Raw genomic sequence first — 13,003 nt, forward strand, 5'->3', positions numbered from 1 at the left:
TTGAGTTGATTCCATTTTCATCCTATTTTATCAAGAGCTTGCATCTTTTGCAAGGAAAAAAACTAAATAGAAGACAACCTACCAATACAATTTTAACATTGCACTACTGTTAACTCAAAACTGCAGAGAGAACAGACGGGGAACTTCCATGTAACTACTTGCAAAATTAGTCACAAAACACACAAAAAGTCTCTTCCGTAATAAAACTTCAACTTGAATATGTATATGTCATTAAATTTTCTTTGGGTTTAAACTATTGTTTGAATTTTATCATCACTGGAATCATTTTTTGTTGACCAAACGTAGCCACTAAAAAGGCTGGAAATGGACTCTGTTTTCTGACTGACTGCGTCTCGGCGGCCTAAGCCATTCACGCAAAAATATAGAGGGTACATCAATTCTGAAACTAACGGCAAAAAATAGCTTACGCTAGAACTAAGTTCTAGAAAATAAAATTTACAACCAATTCATTGCAAGCTGTTAAGATGACTCCAACAGAAACAACAATCATCTCTCGCGAAAATAAGTAACATTACTGAACACATACAGTAGTTAAACAAGTTCTGTATATCGGATGAACGCAAAGGCGAAACAGATTTTTATCATTACAAGAAAATGCAAGAAAACAACAAGAATATTTCCTATTTGGAAAACAAAGACACTTGTGGCGGCGAGATGTCAGACAGAATTTTAATCACAAAATCTTGCATGCTAAACGCAAGAATATTTCAGATATTTTATTGCCATTACTTAAACTCTTAACACAACTCTTAAGTCGTGTAACTGTATTTGTTAGTAATGTAAGTCGTTTAGTTATTGTAATTTAAATAGTGTAGATAATTAGAGCAATATAATGTAAATAGAGTTAGTATTGTAAGTAAGCATTGGTCTCCCTTGTGTTATTGCAAATAAATTAAAAAATAAAAAATAAAAAAATAAACTCTTAACACAGAAACTGAGGTAGGAAAAATGCTTAACGTGTTAAGAACAACAAAAGTACGACCAAATATTGCAAATTACCGTTTCCTCGACTCAATGCACTTAGCGGTTCAAAATTCTCCAATGTTATATATCAACTGAATACTTTCTATCAAAGATCTCTTTCTCCCAGTGCATCATATATTTTGCTTACGTGTACTGACGATTAAAAATTGGCCAACTATAGTTTGCTAATGAAATGATGCAAATTAGTTTATTAAAATGTGAACAGGTGATTAAAGTATTATTATTATTTTTTTAACTAAGCGAAATGATACAATCAAAAGCAATTCCACTTTTACACGAATCATCAAGGAAACTAGCAAGCAAAGTGCAAAACGCAAGAAACCCATCTCAAAAACGCAAAGTGAAAAAGCGTTGACCAGTCAGGATCGAGCAGTGATGAATCACACTACCATCAACACTACTTTCTCAAGTTCTACTTTTTGCCTTCACCTTCCAAATCTCGCAAACATTTCTCCTGATGTACGCGCTGTGTTCATCGTCAGAATGGTCGTGAACGCTGTCACTTGTCCTTTCATAATTTTGCTCAACATCCTGGTGATAGTTGCAGTGAAAACCAAACCACAGCTTCGCACCAAATCTAACATAGCACTCGCCTGCTTATCCACAACTGACCTTACAGTAGGACTGGTTCTTCAACCTCTATCTATCGCAAACGAAAGTTTACTTCTCAGAGGTGACATCATGTTTTGTACTGTAAACGAGCTATCAAACTGCGTCACATTAATATGTTTACGCGCTTCATTTAACCACTTAATTTTGATGAGCGCCGAGCGTTATGTTGCGATAAAACACCCCTTCACACACGAGACCCAGGTCACTGAAGTTCGCATCATCATGGCGTCTGCTCTGGCGTGGGCGGCAGCCATCATCCTTATCAGCGCAGACGTTTCGCACAGAGCAATTCTGATAGTTTCTGGGACGCTTCTTATCATTGTCCCCATTTATTTCAATGTCTCTGTATACAAAGAAGTCCGTCGCAATAGAAATCAAATTGCTGCTAACCAAGTTTCTTTAGAAGCTAGGGAGAAGTTACTCAAGAAAAAGAAAGCTTTTTACACGACTCTTATTGTACTGCTTGTTATTTCCCTGTGTTATATTCCATCAAATATCGCTGCTTTTATTCTGATCTCTTTCAGTGAAAGAATCCCTTCCAATATAAAGGTTATTGCGTTTTATGTTATTACTTTATTGCCAATACTGAATTCGTTGTTTAATCCGTTGATTTACGCTGTTAGATTAAGAAACTTTCGCGTAGCCGTGATTCAGTTGTTGTCACGAAAAACTATTGCAAAAGCTGAGGAGCTTAAAAGCAAAATCGGACCAAGACAGATTGAAGTGAACGGTAATGTTATTGCAGGACAAAGAACTCAGCCACTGATCGATGAACACGAGCCGACAAGGCAGACAGAGCCGCATGGTGGATGTGAAGAAACACCTCTATGATGAAAACAGAACATTTACGAAAAAATGGATTAGACCATGCAGACACCCGTATATATGTGAAAAATAAATGAAACTTGCTTTCCTAATGTTTGAAAATTTATTGAACTTTGAATGTTTTAAATTTGTTGTCCTTGTTTAGTTCTGATGAGGTTTGTTTTTTTGTTTTTTTTGTTTTTTTCATTTAGTTCATTTCTACGGGGTAGACAGAAAAATAGAAAAATATTATACTAAAGCAAGCTAAAAGAAGAACTAAATAGCCAGATATCCCACTTTAGAAGGATGTGAATAGTGTCAGTTTAATCCCATAATTTACTCTTCCTCTATCGTGGACAACACGATTATCATTTTACTGAATGAAAAGTAATTATTTCAAAATCAAACGCATGTGAATTTATCATCACGGAGCAACATGGGAGAAAGCGTGAATCTATTCTTTACATCCAAAAAAATTAAATAAGAATATTTTCAAAAATAATTTTGTAATTTTACCCCGATTTCTCAAACTGCAGGATTTTGTTGGAAAGTTCAGAATTTCTCCTTTTTTGTTTTCTTTTTCTCTATTTATTACACCACAACAATTACATTTCTCAGTACAAAGGTATGATTATTTCAAAATCGAAATAGGAAAATCCCATATACTCGAACGGCATAGGGAAAAGAAGTAAAAAAAAAAAAAAAAACCCAAATATTATGCAGTGATCACGACAAACTTCGTTAGCTCTTTATTTTCTGCGCTAAAGGGTGTAAGAAATGTATATATTTTTTTCTCAACAGCTGATGTACACAGTCTCACAACTGGTTAACGTTAACGGCAAATATAGCCAGAATAAAGAAAGATACGCACATATTTAGTTTATAGCTTGCAATTTTCTTTGCTAAAAAAAGCAAATTACTAACACTATTAAATAAAAACTACAGAAAGAGTAGACTAGAGTTAACAAATAATATATCGTGTAACTGCTGATGTAAATAGTATTCTGTCAAAACTCACCGGACACTCAGAAAGTCTTTTCAGTAAAGCTTTTCAAATTGCAACTTGAATATTTATTTATCATTAACTTTTCGTTCCGTGGAACATCTTGTTTGAACCTTATGACCTGAACCATCCTTGAGCTAATTGACACAATCAGCTGTTTAACGGAAACAACCGAAATAAAAAAGATAATCTCGTTATATTTTATTTGAGCTGATTCCATTTTCGTGTTATATGAAGCTTGCAATTTTTTTCAAAAGAAGTAAATTACTAAAACTGCGCTGCAGACAGAGCTAGACGAGGCTCAGAAATAATATTTCGTGTAACTGCCGATGTAATTAGTATTCCGTAAATACTCAGTCGGCACTAAAAAAGTATTTTCATTAAAGCTTTTTACCGACGAAGCGTAGCCGCTAAAGTTGGCTGGAAGTTGATCTCGTTCACTTTGAAGAAACTGGCGGACGCTTTGAGTCTAAAACTAAAGGCAGAAGAAACAAAGTCCTGGAAGAGGAAATTTTTCAACCAGTTTGTTGCAAGCCGTCTGGATTGCTCAACAGAAACGGGAATCATCTCTCGCCAACGAAAGCAACATGAATCAGTGAACATAGCATTAAACAAGGTTTTCTTTTTTCAGTTATATCGGATGGACCCAAAACTTCACGGTAACACGGATTTTTAAATGCAACAAAATAAAAGAAAGCATCATTGTTTCCTGTTTGGAAAACAAAGACACCTGTGGTGGGTAGATGTCACACAGAAATTCAAATCACTAAATTTTGGTAAATGCACCGAATGCACGCTTTTCCGATTGTTTTATTCAGACAACAAAAAAACCGCACCGCTTGATCTATGATGCCAAATTTAACAATCATGTGAAGTTGTATTAGAATCCGTTGCAAACTCATAAAAAAAGTGGGACTCCTAACTTGCCAATTTTTACAAAGAAATTTATGCCAGGGGGGAAAACACGCTTGCACCCTGGAATACATTTGTTTGTAAATCAACCAACGCCTGAAGAACCCCTTATGTCAACCCCCTTTCCATCCGGTTCATGGGAAAGGATTGCAACCGATCTGTTGAGGTTGAAAGGGAAAGACTACCTTGTTGTATTAGACTATTACTCCAGGTGGTTTGAAATAAAGGAACTTCGCAATGAGACATTCAGAGTTGTCATTCAAGCACTCAAGGAACTCTTTGCCATCCACGGAATTCCAGACCTGATAATATCTGACAATTAGCCCCAATAAAATGAAGTGCAGATTCCTTTTGCGAATTTGCAACCAAATAAACTAATGGGGCGTCGTCTGCGAACACAACTTCCTACCCACCTAAACGATTTGTACCCAAATAACATAGAGGGCAAAATTACTGAATGCTGATTGGTCAGTGAAGAGGGTATTTTTTCTTAATTTTGCTTGTGAAGAGGGCAAAATTATTCGCTCACGATTGGCCCTCAGGTTGCCTAGCAACTGCTTATGCTATCGACAAGTTGTTGCTAAAGCATTTTCTGTAACAATGACGTCTCGTTTCGAGATAGTTGACGAGGAATATCTCGAAGAATGACAACACGAAGAAAAGTACGGAGTACTGGAAAAACGTTTTCAAAAAGTGGGCAAATGAAAGAAACTTCCAAGCAAAATTATGATAGCACGAGAGCAATGTCCTCGACCAAGCACTGTCGCAGTTTTATGCCGAGTTACGAAAAAAATAAACCGGGATGACTACGAGCCCGACTGCCGGAAAGTAATGCAAGCATCACTTGAGAGACATCTAAAATCAAAAGCCTATTCAAAGTCCATCATCCGAGATAGGGAGTTTCTTAACTCCAGAGAGTCCTGGAAGGGAAGGCCAGGAGACTGCGAGAACAAGGCAAAGGAAAGCGACCAAACCGATCCAGAAGTTTGACGTCGACAAAAGAAGAGGAAGAAGTTCTCTGGCAGAACCGCCAGCTTGAAGGAGGAACTCCACGAGCTTTACTTAACACCAAGTGGTGGCTGCCTACTCATCAGCACTTTGGCCTACGAGGGCGACAAGAACACCACCAAATGAAAGTTGAAGATTTCACTTTACAACGCGACGACGAAGGAAACGAATTTCTAACTTTTGCCGAAGGTCCAACTAAGACGAGACAGTGTAAATCAGACTAGTCACCCCAAAATGTTTGCCACAGAGAACGAGGAAAGGTGCCCCGTCATGTTGTTCAAACGATGTCTGGAGAAGCGACCAAGCGAAATGAAGAAAATCGGTCCGTTTTACCTTGTCATGGACAAACCAGTTTCAAGCGTTTGGTACAAGAAAAGCCTAATGGAAAAGAACACCATAAACACAATCATGAAAAATATGAAAGAGGTCGAGAACTCACCGCTGATATTTCAAAGGATCTGTGTCCCAAGAAGAATTGAGCCCACCTGTGGGTAATTTCGAAGAAATTGAATTAGACGCGACGATTACCGCTGAAAAAAACGAAGGTTTTAACATTGACGCGAAGATTAAAAAATACGCGTAATAAGATGGGATACTGACCAATGTTAACATATACAGTAAAAAATAAATAAATAACTGCGTATAAACACAAAAATATCTGTCATCTCTTCTTATCTACCAAATGTCGAAGAAACCATGAGAAGCCATTACAAGGCTGCAAATTACAAAAAATGTCAAAAATACAGATGATGTATCACAAATTCTTAACACTATAAACAAGAAAACGCCAGCCGCCTGTACAGTAGACTGTTCACAGCCCTTTATTTTCTCGTATTTTCATTCGATCGTTGAACGCGTGCGCGGATAGAATCGTGAGAGAACTGGACGCTAGCGCAAAAACGGGGCGTTGAAAAATGGAGAGACTGTGAACAGTCTACCTGTGCAGTTGCAGAGGTTGTAGAATCAGAAACCCAAGAACAACAGAACGACCAGCTGCAAGTAGAGGCCTCTTTGGCAAGTTAACATGGCGAATATCTCGAAAATGAAGCGATAAAAATTCGTTGCTGCAGAAAACGATCGCGAATTGCAAGGAAACGCACATTTGATGATGACATGGTGCACCCTTATTAGGCCTAATTTAAACAGAATTGTTGTTCCAGCTTCAAGTTTGTAGAGTCGTATAAAACAAAACTTGAAAAGAAACTAAATGACATAAATAGCGTCAAAAATTGACCAAACAGAACAAAGGCGACAACAAATCCAAACGATCTCTAATTTCCCTTGTTTAACATTGTTTAAGCAGTCATTGATTTTGCTTTTCGCGATTTCAAACAGTTCTTTAAGCGGTGAGATAAATTTTCGGCTTTGAATTACACTGACTACACTGTCAGGCAGTGATTTCAATCTATAAAACGAAGATCTGAGTAAAAAAATCGAAGATTTGCAAAAGAAACGCGACGAAAACGAAGTCTCGAGTGCACCCATAGAGAGAGGCTCAGAATTTGGCCAACCATATAGTGCATGAAAATTCTGTGGTGAAGAAGCTGAAAAGTTCTGGCATCCAAGAGTGTGAAATAAAGAATATCACAGGCCACGTATCTGCCAACGGGCTTGACGATTACGACTCAGGAGGCGAACGAGAGCAGCTGATCATTTCACGAGCCATTGACAAAACTGGTTCTGTTCCTTCAAGACGGACGGTCACATTTATCCTGCAAATTCCACTACATCTTTGTGTGCTCCCAGTCATGTTTACCATTTCAGTCACCGTTGCAGCGTCACCTTAAACATCGCCGGGAATGATGCCGTTCAGACGAGCACAAGTTATATGAGGCGAAGGTACAAGCGTATCGTCATCCAAGAATCAGATTCTAAGTGATCTTAAAACGTTTTGAACGCTTTAACTATGTTTGAAAAAGCACTAACGTTATATTTTTCAAGTTGAAAGTTTGTTAGCAGGCCTGGTTGCCAATTTCCTGGTATCTTTGTGCAAAAATAACATTTCTGAGTCATCTGAAAACGTTTTGAATGCTTTAATTATGTTTGAAAAAGTACTAACGTTATATATCTTCAAAGTTGAAAGTTAGCAGGCCTGGTTGTCAATGTCCTGGTACCTTTATGCAAAAATAGAATTTCATTCAGCTCATTCGTGCGTTTGTGGTGATTGATTCTTTGTCAACATTAAATGGCTTCCTATGACAGATTACTCAAGAGCGCATTCAGAAATTCAGTAATTTTTTTCCGCTATTTCATTAACAAGTAATCGCAATGGGTCCTCGTAAAATTAAGGATTAATATCACATGTGTTTTCAGAAGTTGCTGAAATTGCCCTAGTCGCAGGCAGTTTCAGCAACTTCTGAAAACACAAGTGATATTAATCCTTAATTTTACTAGGCTCCATGCGATTACATATACTAATGTGCAGTCCACAGAACACCGGACAGTGGAAATCAAAGAAAGATCTTATATACTGAGCCAGCAGCTCAGCTTTAGCAACCGGCATCGTTCCCATTCAGCTCATTCGCGCACACGGCTGACTGTAAATCTTCTTATTAAGCCCACTGATGAAAATAACCCCTTCTGATCAGGTACCAAGAACTGGCAAGCTTGGTTTTATTAAATCGTTGCTCTAACGTAGCAACTCTAAGTCCATCTTCGTCGAATTCGTCTTCCTCGAAGCCTCCGATATTGTCATCGGAACTCGTCAAAGTCTCGCCTTCGTAAGGAGCTATCTTGCCCATTTCTGTTCCTACATCTTCCTCGATACTCTGTACCGGGTCCAGATCTTCTTCAAAAGTACTTGAGGTAAAGTCTTCGCCGCTTACAGCCATGTTCCTTCGAAGATTCTCCAGGTATTGTATAAATAACTTCCAGAAGCGTACACGCGAATGACGTCACGATCTTTGAGAAGAGCCTTGACTACGCGCTTTGCCGTCAAAACAATTCTAAATAAACACAGTTTCAGGGAAACAGAACAAAAATGGTAGTAAAATCGTTTCATGTGTACTTTAAGAAATATCTATCTGAGGATAGTCTGTGTACAATTGTCCAAGCATGCCTTTATTACTTCTCGACTCAGCTATTGTTAGCTTAATGTATGGTCTTCCCAGTTTGCAAATTTCTAAGCTATAGCGTACCCAAAATGCAGCTGTTGGATTTAATATGAACATACCCAAGTACTCAGACATAATGCCAGCTCTCTAGGAACTTCACTGCCTACCCATTGCTTATCAAATTAAAAGTAAGATTCTTATGCACACCTTTAAATCAATTTATGGAGTAGCAGATGGCCGATCCAAGAGGTTTTTTTAAAATTAATTCTGTTTGGACCTTACTAGATTAATAAGCTATATAAAATCCTGATACGAATTAAAGACATTCTGTTCAGCAGCTTCGTCAATGAAACCCTGCTTTCCAACGAAACACCAAGGGTTCTTACACGGTGAGTTTAAATGTGCCACAAATTAAAACGCTTGCTTGACCACGAAAGGGCATTTATGACAACAACAGCAATAATAATAATAATAATAATAACAACAACAACAACAACAACAACAATAATAATAATAATAACGGTGTAATGATGACTTTTCTACAGAGTAGTTCTACATTCATCGTATGCTAACTAAAAATTAAAAATACATATAGATATATCAGTATAATTTACAAGTAAAAACTATGTGGAAAACACGAGTGTGTGAAAAAAAAAAATTATTATGTAGATTCAAAACAATCTAATGTGAGTTCGGCTTTAGTTTTCAAAAACTTATAAGCTTTCATCGCAAATGTTTTAGCATTAGACTCTTGCTTGATGTAATCTGGCAGACTGTTGATAACCTGGAGGTTATGTTCCTGTTTCAAAGAGCACAACCAATTGCGGTGTAGCACTTGAGCGTAGATTCCTGGTAGTTGGACGTCTTTGTAGTGTTAAACAGCTCGGCCAGTGGGTATCATATAAAGCTCTATGGGTTGTCCTTAACAGATGCTATTCGGTTCTTTCCTTTACAGGGAGCCATCCTAATCTGATAAAATCAGCCATTTTTGCATAACAGTTGAGGCACTTTTTTGCACTCCCTGTGATTTTGCTTCAAGGTGCTGCGGTAGTGGATACACTACTATGTCATTCTAATCGACCTTCGAAAGTACCAATGCCTCGACCAATTGTTTCTTTAGAGCTTTGGTGGCCATGTTTCTGATCTTCTTGAGTGCAGATAGAACTGCAAAGCACGATGATACGGTCTTAGTCACGTGTACAGCTTTGTGGCTGTCAAAAAACGACAGCCACAAAGCTTCAAATCATGTTTGACGACGTCCTCCGTCTTAACGGGTATCCTGAAGGCATTATAGACAAAACTAAGCACTCCCAGAACCATCAGAAAGACCCTCGACCTCTCAACACAGAATGGTCGTACCTGAAGATCCCATATATCTCCAAACGTCTCAACTACAGGATCACTAACATTTTCTGAAAAGAGGGTATACCAGTACGGGTAGCGCACGAGTCATACACCCTAAGACGAGCTCTCTCTCAGAACAACACGGAACGGACATGCGCGAGGGCCAACTGCCCTATCTTCAGCACCAAATTGTGTTTATTACGCAACGCTGTTTACCAAGTCACGTGTAACAACTGCAACCAATACTACATCGGGAGCACTACACGCTTTATCCACGATCGTGTAAGAGAACACCTGAACAATGACAACTCCTCCGTGAAGAAACACATTTCAAAGTGCCAAAACAAGGTCTACAAAGGCATCGAAATCAAGACCATTGTACTAGAAAACGACCCCGAAACTACAACTTGCCCTCAACTCCCGAGAGGAATGCAGCGAATTCGCGGACCTCTTATTATAATAATAATTATTCTAACATATCTAGAGACTCTTTGTACTTTAACACTCGCTCATTAGATCATATAATTCGTTTTTATTCATATTTGTATCTTATTTATCTCATGCATTTTACCCCCCACATTCTTTGGCTTTTCACACGTTTTTACTTTACATCTGTATATAAGCCTTACGCGGAATATTTTTTCTTATCCCTGATGATGCCGTAGATCGGCGAAAGCTTGGATTTTTAAACGATTTTAATATCATTTTACAGTAGCGTAAGGCCTCAATTGAACTTTTGCCACTTTCATTTCAAATGCTACTGAAGGACAACATCCAACGATTATTCAATTTCAAGTTCAATAGTATGGTGTGGATTTTTTTTCAGTTTATTTTCCCCATTATCAAAATTATTGTCAAACATTCCTTGAGCGCGCGTTGGATATGAGTTGGCTATAACCAATCTCATATCCAACAAGCGCGAATGGAATAATTGTTTTATTAAATTTCATGATTAAATTCTGTACGCTTGTATGCTTGGCTTCAACTTCAGAACCTCCGAGGCCACCCGGATAGTTTTCGTGGCTGGTAAAGAACCGAGCTGAATTCGGTTCAGCTCAAAATACTCAACTCCTTGAGGAGTTTTCGCAAATGCCAGCGCTTTAGCTGGCGTTGATTCGCTCGTCGTCGTCGTCTTCTTCCAAAAAAAAGACCGGATGTTTGCTCTCGGCCGGTCCGAGCTCGCCGATGTCGAACAGTTTCTTTTTTTGCTCAGTGGAAATCGGTCTCTTATAGACTATGCTAGCAATTTTGCCTGTCTTCCTCAGGTCTTTTATAAATGCTCTAATACTTTATATTATGTGCTTCAGTAAAAGCAAGATCGGCGCGATTATTGAAAAGGTTTTATATCTGTTCGGTTGCGACCGGAGAAAGCGGTTTGATCACCGAGTCAATAGCAGCTCTCTGATGAACTTGATTGAAGCGCTTTTTTTATACTCAAACTTCCGGCTTCCTGTTTCCTCGCGGACGTGTGAAAATTCTTGAGGTGCACATTAATTAAGCTCTATTTAGCTCATTTCTTCCATTGGCTTCGCCGAAAACTTTTGTTCCGTTAGACTTTACGGTGTCTTTAAATTTCGCCCATATTTGCGACCAACTCTTCAAAGTTAAGTTTCAAGCTATTTTTGTATACCGATCGATGTTAGCAATTATTGTGAAGAACCAAAAATAGAGCTATTATAACGTTTAATAAAAATATCAAGATATTCAGATAGCAACTTTTAATTTGAAATTTAGGTAGCAACTTTTTGGATTTTTGGCAATTTTTTAGCAACTGTTCGGCATTCCCGTGAGCAACTTTCCAGCATTTTACGAGCACAATCGGTAAAAGGCCGAACCAGGACCGCTCGATCTGTAGACGAACGTACTAACTGTAAGGCCATCGCACCTCCCGCGTAGGTTGCCCCTAAGGTTAGATAAATATATAAATAAGTAAATGAATAAATACATACAACCATACAGCTGGAGATATTTTACAATGAACCATGCAACTAGACAAGCTAATCTTCCATAGTCAAATAAACTTTAACAGTGGAGGGATTTTCGTCTCCTCTCGAGGGTGATTTCCTCTAGCCATGGATCTCCAACAAGTAGAACGCCATTCTTGTTGTGGTAGCTTTCTGGACATTCAGCAATCAGCTTCAAACTGGTCAGCGATGGAATCAGCCAGATTCTAAACGATTCACTCATGATTGTACTATAGGGGGTTCATACTATTATTTCCTTGGTGCTTTTAATATGTTCTTGAAATTTGGATTAAGGCGATTCCTTAGTATTGCATTGCGCATCCTAACTGCGCACGATTCTCGCGTCATTAGCGCGGGCACATGAGCGCGTGCGCGTACAAAACGTAAGAGATTTCCCTCAAATTAAGCTCGATAGCGAAATAAATGCTCCTTTGGTGATCCCCACTTTTTATTTCATAATTTCAATGAGAACAATGTCTTCAATAACTGAGAAAAAAAATTAGCAGAAATCTATGGCTACTTTTTTGGCAAATGAAATAAATACTACAGAGGGAGACATAACGGGCTCAACAGCGCATGTCCGAATTGTGTAAAAAAAATGCAGAGTATTTGAAGACATTTTTTCCGAGACGTAGATGAATAAACAATCAAAGAAAGTCAAACTCTGTGTGATATATCACGCTGCATTGAAAAATAATCGAGCTTATTTGTTGCGTACGGAGATTCCCGAAAGTCACATAAATAACTGTATTTATCAGCATTGTAGCGTTAAAACAAGCACGGTGACCCCGATCTTTTTACTACGTTACAGCTCTATATCTCCTTGTCCTGTAACAATAGCATACCAAGTTTCATCGGAAATCTATGGCAGGTTCTTTAACAAGGGAATCACCTTAACATCATCTTGAACGTTATTACTAAAGAGGTTCTAACAAAAACAAAAACAACAACAACAACAACAACAAAAGCCTTATATCCCTGTATATCTAACCACAACAACAAAAACTAACAAACACACGTAGGGGCCAAACCACCCCCCTAATGTTTCATGAAGGCTATATTTGCTTGGTTTATATATTTCTCAACCAAGTTTGGCAGATGAGCTTTCTTTGTTCTCCAGTTTATTTTAATTTAGAAGTTGTGACAAAATGTCAGATTATGGCGTCATAATTGATGACGTCACCAAAACGTGCTATAATTTTTTGTAAAATCTGATGTAAAGATTATGTCATTGGAAAGGCCTTGACTTGAGGATTAAAATGCTGAAAACCGTTTTTTGCTATGATGATTATTGTTTG

The 13,003-nt window shown here is 38.1% G+C and overlaps 1 protein-coding gene across 1 annotated transcript; it reads left to right on the top strand.

Moving 5' to 3' along the window:
- The first annotated feature begins 1,380 nt into the window (after window positions 1-1,380).
- Window positions 1,381-3,093, top strand: LOC149101126 (beta-4C adrenergic receptor-like). The gene has a single exon (XM_089276230.1). It carries the CDS (start codon window positions 1,381-1,383, stop codon window positions 2,446-2,448), a length of 1,068 nt encoding a protein of 355 aa, XP_089132356.1. The 3' UTR covers window positions 2,449-3,093.
- Window positions 3,094-13,003: the final 9,910 nt, after the last annotated feature.

This window comes from Orbicella faveolata, unplaced genomic scaffold, assembly GCF_042242905.1.
Source record: "Orbicella faveolata isolate gen_17 unplaced genomic scaffold, um_ofav_v1 contig_4, whole genome shotgun sequence".
NCBI lineage: Eukaryota > Metazoa > Cnidaria > Anthozoa > Scleractinia > Merulinidae > Orbicella > Orbicella faveolata.